Genomic DNA, 12,031 nt, shown 5'->3' on the forward strand with positions numbered 1-12,031 from the left:
CTTTGGTAGACTATTTCTATTGAAATACTTATTAACACTTATTCAAGCATAAATAACATCCTTGACTGTAATATCAACCCATGTTTATATGTGTCTGAAGTCAGCACTTAATAATTAAAGGTTGTTTTACTATACTGATTCTGTGAATCTGTGACTGCAAATTGTTAGATGTAGAACCTCATTTTGTTTGCTATTTTGCATCCTTAGATTTATTTACTTCATATTTTAACTCTAAAGAGGCATTTGGTTTCTTTAGTGGTACTTGCTTCAATATTCTGTCAGTATCATATTCTAGAGAATACACCACTCATAATTTAAAGTTGTGTTTGTCTTTTAAAAGTTTTTCATCTCTCAAAGTCAAATGCGTATGGAGTCTTTATACAGTTGAATGTGTCCAAAATGGATGTTATGAGGTATTGATTCCTGTAACAGTTAGAATTGTGTTTGGCTGTATAGAGTAGAAAACTCTTATAGTGAATTCTAAAATTGGAGTTAACTTATTTTAAATAACAAGAATCCAGAGGTAGGGAGTGGTGGTATGGCAGCAGCTGCTCAATGATGTGAAGACTTCTACTCTTTAGGCTTCCTGTCTTTAGTAGGCCTGCATTTTGCTCATGTTCACAAGATGGCTACAGTGTTTTCAGGCTTTACATTCATGTTCCAAGCAAGAGGAGGTGAGAAGGGTGAAGGGCTGTCCTGTCATTTCTGCTTCCCTTTATTAAGAAAATAAAAGGTGTATATAACCACAAGCTGACTTCTTATATTTTACTGCCCAAATTTGTGTCACATGGCTCTCCTAGCCACAAGGGAACTGAAAGCCAGATGACCACTAGCTACCCTGAATGAAGTCTGGCAGGAAAGGCACATTATTGTCTCTAAAGCTTGTTTTGCCTATTTGTGCTGATGGAATTTAACCAGAAATTGACTACCAGAAAAAGAAGAAGAAAGGAAAGAAAAACATGCTATCATTTTTCTTTTCTTATTTATAAAACTAGGTAGAACAATTTCTTATGACTTCTCCTTTGTATAATATTATAGTTTCTTGGCTATAAACAAGTAACCACAATCCTACTTTGGTATACTAAGTAAAATAAAGGGATGTTTGATTTGAAAAATATAAGTGTTTTCTCTGGAGTACAGGTTTTCATCCATTTAATGAAGTGACAATTTCTTCTTATAATTTATTATTGTTATGGGTATGCTTAGAGTGGATAAGTTCATTTTAAAACTAAAATATGGTTCTTAAATATTATCACAATGCCAAGATTTGATTGTTTCATCAAAATCTAATGATAATATTTTTATTTTTGGTGTAAGGAAGACATTTTAATGTGTTGGGAATGGGGTTGTAGAAAAATACATTTTTAAAATCTAAACTTTAAGCTTCAATTCAGTATCTGAGGTTTTTCCACCACTGATTTTTCTTACCGTAAATAATTTTATCTTTCTTTTACTGATAAAAGGAAATTATATAAATCATTCAACTTGTGTAATAGATATGTTGTCACTATGCTTTTGAATTTAACCTAATAACCTGTTAACAATATGTATAGGCACTGAAGTAGATTTTGTGGAAAATATAAAAAGAAGTAAAAGACATAATCCTTGCCTTCATCATCTTAAAATTTAGTTAGAGAGGAAAAATGTATTTGGATCAATAAATAATAAAAAGCTATATGTAATCAGGTACCAAAACTTTTATCAGAATTTAAGAAAACAAAAATAACTCTAGACTGTAGAAGAAGTAGATAGTTAAGAGAAGCTTGTTAGAAATGTAGAATTTGATTTGGTGGAGAGATACAAGGTGGATACAAAGCAGGCTCATCTTTCCATTCTTCTGCTCTTTTGTGCATCAAGCTCTATTAAGCTATTGGTAGTTTCTCAAATGTGATACTTCCATACCTGTGCAGTGTTGTTTGTTTTTGGAATTCCCTTACTTGTTTGTCAGTCTGGCAATTTGCTGCTTATCTGAATTCATACATCATCTTCCTAGGAAACTCTTCCCTGATGTTCCCTGCAGAGTTAGTTACTTCCTTTCCTTCTCTCCCATGGCACTTTATAGATTCTTGTTTTAGAACCATCATCACATTGTACCGTTATTTACTTACCTCTTTCTGCCACAAGCTTGTGAACATCATGAGCATGAGGACTGTGTCATATTTATCTCCAAATTATAGTGGTTGGTAGTATTTTGCACATTGAACCACTCAATGAATGCTCATTAGAGGAATGAATGGGATGGGTGGGAGGATAGATGAATGGATATGTGGGTAAAAGGAAGGAATTAGCCTGGAGTGTGTTCATAATTACTGGTGAGGTCTGTCCATAGGAAATGTGGATGGAAAGAATACTTAACCCTGTAGGAATAAAGTTTATAATTTATCAGCATTTGGAGATTAGATTGACTAAGCGAAGTAGAACTAGCTGACAAATGAGAATTTTGTAAATCATGGGATTGAATGAACATTTCTGAAATTGGTTTTTAAAGCCTCCATTTTCACATGTATTGTACTTTTGTATTTTGTAGTGCCTCCACTTCTCATTCAGAGAATTCAGTGCATACAAAATCAGCTTCTGTCGTATCATCAGATTCTATTTCAACTTCTGCAGACAACTTTTCTCCTGATTTGAGGGTATGTATACTGCTTTTAAATTCTGATGAAATATTTGTGTTAGCTATTTTTGGCCAACACTATCAATATGATCTTCAATTAAACAAAAAGAAATATATATTTTTAAAAATATTTTTATTGACAAAACAGCATACAAACATGAACATTCTTAACATACAGACATTCCATACATGTTGTACAATTAGTGGCTCACAGTATGATCACATAATTGTATATTCATCACCATGATCATTTTTTAGAACATTTGCATCACTTCAGAAAAAGAAAGGAAAAGAAAAAACAAAAATTCCTACATACCATACCCCTTACTCCTCCCTCTCATTGACCACTAATATTTCCATCTACTCAATTTATTTTAACCTTTTTCCCCCCTATTATGTGTTGATTTTTAATCCATATTTTTTACTCATCTATCCATACCCTAGATAAAGGGAACATTAGACACAAGTTTTTCACAATCACACAGTTACACTGTAAATGTATGTCTTCATACAGTCATCTTTAAGAAACAAGGCTACTGGTGAACAGCTCTACAGTTTCAGGTACGTCCCTTTAGCCACACAAATACATGATCAACTGAAAAGGGATATCTATATAATATTTAAAAATAACCTCCAGGATAACCTCTCGACTCTGAAGTCTCTCAGCCACTGAAACTTTATTTCTTCTAATTTCTGCTTTCGGTCAGGAAGATTTTCTCAATCAGTTGATGCCAAGTCCCAGCTCATCATGGGATTTCTGTACCATGTTGATAAAGGGAGATTCGTACCCCTGAGAATCATGTCCAGTGTAGGAGGGGAGGCCAGTTGGTTCCCTTGTCGTGTTGGATTAGAGAGAGTGGCCACATCTAAGCAACAAAAGAGGTTTTCTGGAGGTGCCTCTTAGGCCTAATTTTACTTAATTGTAAAAGAAAAATGTGTAATTGATCTCTGAAAACTTTCATGTTCTTTGCCAAAAGATAATTAGTGAACTTCTTTGTGATATTTTTGTAATTACTCCTGTAATAATGGCCAATGAAGTTTACATTTATTGAGGACTTACCATGTGCCAAGCATTGCTCTAAATGCTGTATAGGAACTATCTCTTGTACTTCTACCAATTCTATGAGATACAACTATTATTATTGCCATTTTACACTTGTGACTCATAGATTAAGTAATGTATCCAAGGTCTCATAGCTAATTGTATTGGCAGTATTTCAACTCATGCAGTCCAGTTCTGGAGCCAGATCACTTAAATGTTATGTTATAGTGCGTCCATATTTCATTATGGTTTGCAAGTATTCCTTATTAAAGATCACATTTTTATGAAATTAATCACATCAGCTATATCCTGTAACATTTTGTTCACTTCTGGATTCATCTGATTTTATTCTGTAATTGTTTGCCTGTGAATGATGGAGAAAATCAATTTCATGGATGATGCTAACTCTAACCTTGCTTCACTATCTTCTTATTCCAGTCAAGTGACTGTTTTCTCAGTGGCTACACTCAAATGTTTTGTTTTGTTTTGTTTTACACAAAAGTATTTTAATTGACAGTTTACAATTTTCCAAAATATATTTTGTGAGAAATGCAATAATTAGCTACAATCTTTAGAAATGCGTTTCTCAGTAAATTCCAGTGTACTTCAGACCCTTGTCTACTAGGCACATGCTCCCGAAGTCTCCTGGGCAAGCTGTGTTTAACATTTGCAAATATCAAAAAGATTTGCATAAATAGTAATCCCTTCCTTTCAGTGAGTTTTGGTTTTCACCAAACCTGAGTGAATAAGTGAATGTTGATAAAAGATGTACTGGTCCTTTACTCTTGCCCCTTCTTGTCCCTTTGATCCTTAGTCCTGCTAATAGAAATTCCTTATGTAAAAACTCTGTTTCTTAGTAGAAAGAATTGTTAAGTTACACTTACACCGTTTTAATTAAAACATTATTTTCATTAATGCAGTCATTTGCTCTCAAGCATATATTGAGAATATATCTTTTTCATCTATCTTTAAAACAGAATCCGACAAATCTAAGAAGATGGGTTATGAACATCTGTAAACGCCTCTGCATATTTGTCATTAGTTAGTAAAAATTCATAAAATGCTAGATGATTTTAAACATCACTAAAATTTATAAAGACTTACCCTCATAATCTGGATATGTGTTTTACTGAAAATGAAGATGTTATAATGATATTAGCTTTTATCTCAAAGCATAACATATGTTTGGGGTAGGGTTCACTGTTACTAACAGTGGATATAAATCCATTGTTGCCATCCCTTAATTTGTAATTGTTTAAAATATACATTATATATCTATATAACTTTTGTTTATTCATCAATTTAATAAAAATTAACTAATGTCCTGTAGTTTTCTTGATAATTTTGAAATTAGATGGCCTACTTCTGGTCAGATCTTATTAGCTCATCATTGTCTTTAATTTCACATTGTGACTGATAAAGAGCTCATGCTTGGGATGAGAGAAATGTCACTTCTGCCCCTTATCCATGCTTACATTGTTAATATTATATTGTATCTGCTGATTCTTGGCTGAAGTATTTTAAACCATTTGTGTAGTCTTGTGAGGGTTAGTTAAACTACATAGCTAAGCACATCTGTGATCTTCAGTACATATCAAGATGTATTTACAACTTCTCTTCATGCAGATCCCCTTCTTAGAACACCATATGCACCATAAATAACAAGTGACTGGCTTACATTTGGAAAAATGAGGGTCTTAGCGTTAGTCTGCATAAACCCTTAGACGAGGGTTATGTGTTTTGAGCAAGAAAACCAAAGAAGTGCCATTTTCATCACATCATATCAAGGATACAAACTATCAACATGGTTTATCACTGTTAATGCTAGCCTTGATTACTGGCTGACCTAGTATTTGTTAGGTTTCTCCATTGTAAAGTTTCTCTTTTCTAACCCCCTCTTTTTATAATATACTTTTTGGCAGGACATCACTATTTGGAGCCCACACTTAAGGAGTGCTCTGTAATGCTCCATTTCCTTGAGGGCAACTGCATGGAAGATTTGACTCTTTTTTCCCCACTTATTTAGTAATTCAATCATTTATTTATATCAGTATGGACTCTTGGGTATTTATTTTGTATTTTGCATTATCATCCACTTCTACTTTTATTTGTTTTGTTGCTCAAATTGTTTCATCTTTGGCCATTGGGAATTCTTTCGTTATACTCTTACGTCTCTTTGACATACCCCCGTCATTGTGGAGCCTTTTTTAAATACTCTCTTACTTTCTATAAATTTCTTACCCCAATCCTGGAATCATCATCCATTTCTCCTGGGCACCTTGGTTCCTTTTATTACATGTTAGATACCAAGATCTAGGTGCTTAGTGAGCTCATTTTCTTATTTTCTAGGCACCCTCATCCCCCAAAAAGTAATGGAGTGCTTTTATTTCCCTTCTATACCTCTCCCTTTCACTGATCACTAGCATTTCAAACTAAATTTAACATTTGTTCCCCCTATTATTTATTTTTATTCCATATGTTCTACTCGTCTGTTGACAAGGTAGGTAAAAGGAGCATCAGACACAAGGTTTTCACAGTCACACAGTCACATTGTGAAAGCTATATCATTACACAATCATCTTCAAGAAACATGGCTACTGGAACACAGCTCTACACTTTCAGCCATGCTGCTTTTTTAAATTGGTTTATATTGTGTTGTTTTTAGAATATATGTCTTTAGTGGCCATAAAGTGTTAGTGTTCTACTTAGTTATAGGTAGAAATAGCTGAAAATAGCTGTGTGTTGCATTTTGACTGATTATGGTTTGGCACTATGTCTGGGGTTAGAGTTGTGATATGTAGTTTCGAAAATAATCATTCATGGATGATTTAAAGTTGGTTAACCACTGTTCTACATTCTCCACATAGCCTCATGATTTAATCCCTGCTCAGAGCTACTATATTTTATAAGTTCTTTTAGTAACAGCTATCAAATAGAAATGTGGAAAAGGCAAGGTATTGAAAAGCTAATCCAATTTTGTTAAAAATATTAAATCAAATTATAAAGATTTTTGAGCTACGGGTACCATACAATGACACTTTCCTGAAAGGGTAACATCTTTGTTAGTAGATTAATGGCTAAAATGAAAGGTTTTTCTGTTAAGTATTTCTTATTAAAACAAGATTTAAATTTTTGCAACAGTAAAGCAGATTGAAAAGTCAGCAGGGACATGGAACTAATCTAGGTATCAGTTCTATTTGTATTGCTTTTTCATCTTGTTAGGCTTGTTTGTTATGGAGAAAACTATACAGATATAATCCAGTGGATGTATTTCTGAGAAATTGAGCACAAATCCAGGTTTGGTAAATTAAATCATTTTTTCTCAAATGACATAATTGTAGAATTTTTTTTTAATTTATTTTTTATTATCAAACCAAAGCAACATACAAATATGAACATTCTTTTTTTTTTTTTTGCTATTATCACTAATTTTTATTTTTTTTTATTAATTAACGGAAAAAAGAAATTAACCCAACATTTAGAAATCATACCATTCTACATATGCAATCAGTAATTCTTATCCTCATCACATAGGTGCATGATCATCGTTTCTTAGTACATTTGCATCGGTTTAGAAGAACTAGCAACACAACAGAAAAAGATATAGAATGTTAATATAGAGAAAAAAATAAAAGTAATAATAATAGTAAAAAAAAAGCAAAAAAAAATCTATAGCTCAGATGCAGCTTCATTCAGTGTTTTAACATGATTACTTTACAATTAGGTATTATTGTGCTGTCCATTTTTGAGTTTTTGTATCTAGTCCTGTTGCACAGTCTGTATCCCTTCAGCTCCAATTACCCATTATCTTACCCTGTTTCTAACTCCTGCTAGACTCTGTTACCAATGACATATTCCAAGTTTATTCTCGAATGTCGGTTCACATCAGTGGGACCATACGGTATTTGTCCTTTAGTTTTTGGCTAGACTCACTCAGCATAATGTTCTCTAGGTCCATCCATGTTATTGCATGCTTCATAAGTTTATCCTGTCTTAAAGCTGCATAATATTCCATCGTATGTATATACTACAGTTTGTTTAGCCACTCTTCTGTTGATGGACATTTTGGCTGTTTGCATCTCTTTGCAATTGTAAATAACGCTGCTATAAACATTGGTGTGCAAATGTCCGTTTGTGTCTTTGCCCTTAAGTCCTTTGAGTAGATACCTAGCAATGGTATTGCTGGGTCGTATGGCAATTCTATATTCAGCTTTTTGAGGAACCGCCAAACTGCCTTCCACCGTGGTTGCACCATTTGACATTCCCATCAACAGTGGGTAAGTGTGCCTCTTTCTCCGCATCCTCTCCAGCACTTGTCATTTTCTGTTTTGTTGATAATGGCCATTCTGGTGGGTGTGAGATGATATCTCATTGTGGTTTTGATTTGCATTTCTCTAATGGCCAAGGACATTGAGCATCTCCTCATGTGCCTTTTGGGCATTTGTATTTCCTCTTCTGAGAGGTGTCTGTTCAAGTCTTTTTCCCATTTTGTAATTGGGTTGGCTGTCTTTTTGTTGTTGAGTTGAACAATCTCTTTATAAATTCTGGATACTAGACCTTTATCTGATATGTTGTTTCCAAATATTGTCTCCCATTGTGTAGGCTGTCTTTCTACTTTCTTGGTGAAGTTCTTTGATGCACAAAAGTGTTTAATTTTGAGGAGCTCCCATTTATTTATTTCCTTCTTCAGTGCTCTTGCTTTAGGTTTAAGGTCCATAAAACCGCCTCCAATTGTAAGTTTCATAAGATATCTCCCTACATTTTCCTATAACTGTTTTATGGTCTTAGACCTAATGTTTAGATCTTTGATCCATTTTGAGTTAACTTTTGTATAGGGTGTGAGATATGGGTCTTCTTTCATTCTTTTGCATATGGATATCCAGTTCTCTAGGCACCATTTATTGAAGAGACTGTTCTGTACCAGGTGAGTTGGCTTGACTGCCTTATCAACGATCAAATGTCCATAGATGAGAGGGTCTATATCTGAGCACTCTATTCGATTCCATTGGTCGATATATCTATCTTTATGCCAATACCATGCTGTGTTTTGACCACTGTGGCTTCATAATAAGCCTTAAAGTCAGGCAGCGCGAGACCTCCAGCTTTGTTTTTTTCCCTCAAGATGTTTTTAGCAATTCAGGGCACCCTGCCCTTCCAGATAAATTTGCTTATTGGTTTTTCTATTTCTGAAAAATAAGTTGTTGGGATTTTGATTGGTATTGCATTGAATCTGTAGATGAATTTAGGTAGGATTGACTTCTTAACTATATTTAGTCTTCCTATCCATGAACACGGTATGCCCTTCCATCTATTTAGGTCTACTGTGATTTCTTTTAGCAGTTTTTTGTAGTTTTCTTTATATAGGTTTTTTGTCTCTTTAGTTAAATTTATTCCTAGGTATTTTATTCTTTTAGTTGCAATTGTAAATGGGATTCATTTCTTGATTTCCCCCTCAGCTTGTTGATTACTAGTGTATAGAAATGCTACAGATTTTTGAATGTTGATCTTGTAACCTGCTACTTTGCTGTACTCATTTATTAGCTCTAGTAGTTTTGTTGTGGATTTTTCCGGATTTTCGACGTATAGTATCATATCATCTGCAAACAGTGATAGTTTTACTTCTTCCTTTCCAATTTTGATGCCTTGTATTTCTTTTTCTTGTCTAATTGCTCTGGCTAGAACCTCCAACACAGTATTGAATAATAGTGGTGATAGTGGACATCCTTGTCTTGTTCCTGATCTTAGGGGGAAAGTTTTCCATTTTTACCCATTGAGGATGATATTAGCTGTGGGTTTTTCATATATTCCCTCTATCATTTTAAGGAAGTTCCCTTGTATTCCTATCCTTTGAAGTGTTTTCAACCGGAAAGGATGTTGAATCTTGTCAAATGCCTTCTCTGCATCAATTGAGATGATCATGTGATTTTTCTGCTTTGATTTGTTGATATGGTGTATTACATTAATTGATTTTCTTATGTTGAACCATCCTTGCATACCTGGGATGAATCCTACTTGGTCATGATGTATAATTCTTTTAATGTGTTGTTGGATACGATTTGCTAGAATTTTATTGAGGATTTTTGCATCTATATTCATTAGAGAGATTGGCCTGTAGTTTTCTTTTTTTGTAATATCTTTGCCTGGTTTTGGTATGAGGGTGATGTTGGCTTCATAGAATGAATTAGGTAGTTTTCCCTCTGCTTCGATTTTTTTGAAGAGTTTGAGGAGAGTTGGTACTAATTCTTTCTGGAATGTTTGATAGAATTCAGATGTGAAGCCGTCTGGTCCTGGACTTTTCTTTTTAGGAAGCTTTTGAATGACTAATTCAGTTTCTTTACTTGTGATTGGTTTGTTGAGGTCATCTATGTCTTCTTGAGTCAAAGTTGGTTGTTCATGTCTTTCCAGGAACCCGTCCATTTCCTCTAAATTGTTGTATTTATTAGCGTAAAGTTGTTCATAGTATCCTGTTATTACCTCCTTTATTTCTGTGAGGTCAGTAGTTATGTCTCCTGTTCCATTTCTGATCTTATTTATTTGCATCCTCTCTTTTCTTCTTTTTGTCAATCTTGATAAGGGCCCATCAATCTTATTGATTTTCTCATAGAACCAACTTCTGGTCTTATTGATTTTCTCTATTGTTTTCATGTTTTCAATTTCATTTATTTGTGCTCTAATCTTTGTTATTTCTTTCCTTTTGCTTGCTTTGGGATTAGTTTGCTGTTCTTTCTCCAGTTCTTCCAAGTGGTCAGTTAATTCCTGCATTTTTGCCTTTTCTTCTTTTCTGATATGGGCATTTAGGGCAATAAATTTCCCTCTTAGCACTGCCTTTGCTGCGTCCCATAAGTTTTGATATGTTGTGTTTTCATTTTCATTCGCCTCGAGGTATTTGCTAATTTCTCTAGCAATTTCTTCTTTGACCCACTCATTGTTTAGGAGTGTGTTGTTGAGCCTCCACGTATTTGTGAATTTTCTGGCACTCTGCCTATTATTGATTTCCAACTTCATTCCTTTATGATCCGAGAAAGTGTTGTGTATGATTTCAGTCTTTTTAAATTTGTTAAGACTTGCTTTGTAACCCAGCATATGGTCTATCTTTGAGAATGATCCATGAGCACTTGAGAAAAAGGTGTATCCTGCTGTCGTGGGATGTAATGTCCTATAAATGTCTGTTAAGTCTAGCTCATTTATAGTAATATTCAGATTCTCTATTTCTTTATTGATCCTCTGTCTAGATGTTCTGTCCATTGATGTGAGTGGTGAATTGAAGTCTCCAACTATTATGGTAGATGTGTCTATTTCCCTTTTCAGTGTTTGCAGTGTATTCCTCACGTATTTTGGGGCATTCTGGTTCGGTGCGTAAATATTTATGATTGTTATGTCTTCTTGTTTAATTGTTCCTTTTATTAGTATATAGTGTCCTTCTTTGTCTCTTCTAACTGCTTTGCATTTGAAGTCTAATTTGTTGGATATTAGTATAGCCACTCCTGCTCTTTTCTGGTTGTTATTTGCATGAAATATCTTTTACCAACCTTTTACTTTCAACCTATGTTTATCTTTGGGTCTAAGATGTGTTTCCTGTAGACAGCATATAGAAGGATCCTGTTTTTTAATCCATTCTGCCAGTCTATGTCTTTTGATTGGGGAATTCAGTCCATTAACATTTAGTGTTATTATTGTTTGGATAATATTTTCCTCTACCATTTTGCCTTTTGTATTATATATATCATATCTGATTTTCCTTCTTTCTACACTCTTCTCCATACCTCTCTCTTCTGTCTTTTGTATCTGACTCTAGTGCTCCCTTTAGTATTTCTTGCAGAGCTGGTCTCTTTGTCACTAATTCTCTCAGTGACTTTTTGTCTGAGAATGTTTTAATTTCTCCCTCATTTTTGAAGGATAATTTTGCTGGATATAGGAGTCTTGGTTGCCAGTTTTTCTCTTTTAGTAATTTAAATATATCATCCCACTGTCTTCTAGCTTCCATGGTTTCTGCTGAGAAATCTACACATAGTCTTATTGGGTTTCCCTTGTATGTGATGGATTGTTTTTCTCTTGCTGCTTTCAAGATCCTCTCTTTCTGTTTGACCTCTGACATTCTAACTAGTAAGTGTCTTGGAGAACGCCTATTTGGGTCTACTCTCTTTGGGGTGCGCTGCACTTCTTGGATCTGTAATTTTAGGTCTTTCATAAGATTTGGGAAATTTTCTGTGATAATTTCTTCCATTAGTTTTTCCTCCTCCTTTTCCCTTCTCTTCTCCTTCTGGGACACCCACAACACGTATATTTGTGTGATTCATATTGTCCTTGAGTTCCCTCATACCCTGTTCAAATTTTTCCATTCTTTTCCCGATAATTTCTGTTTCTTTTTGGAATTC

General features: G+C 34.2%; 1 protein-coding gene across 4 annotated transcripts in view; it reads left to right on the forward strand.

Moving 5' to 3' along the window:
- Nucleotides 1–12,031, forward strand: part of MTMR2 (myotubularin related protein 2) — a 156,766-nt gene that overhangs the window by 57,909 nt on the left and 86,826 nt on the right. For all 4 annotated transcript variants that reach the window (XM_077113191.1, XM_077113192.1, XM_077113190.1 and 1 more), the window contains one exon: nucleotides 2,528–2,633. In XM_077113191.1, coding sequence (XP_076969306.1) covers nucleotides 2,528–2,633 — 106 coding nt within the window. The remainder of the gene's footprint in view (nucleotides 1–2,527; nucleotides 2,634–12,031) is intronic.

This window comes from Tamandua tetradactyla, chromosome 8, assembly GCF_023851605.1.
Source record: "Tamandua tetradactyla isolate mTamTet1 chromosome 8, mTamTet1.pri, whole genome shotgun sequence".
NCBI lineage: Eukaryota > Metazoa > Chordata > Mammalia > Pilosa > Myrmecophagidae > Tamandua > Tamandua tetradactyla.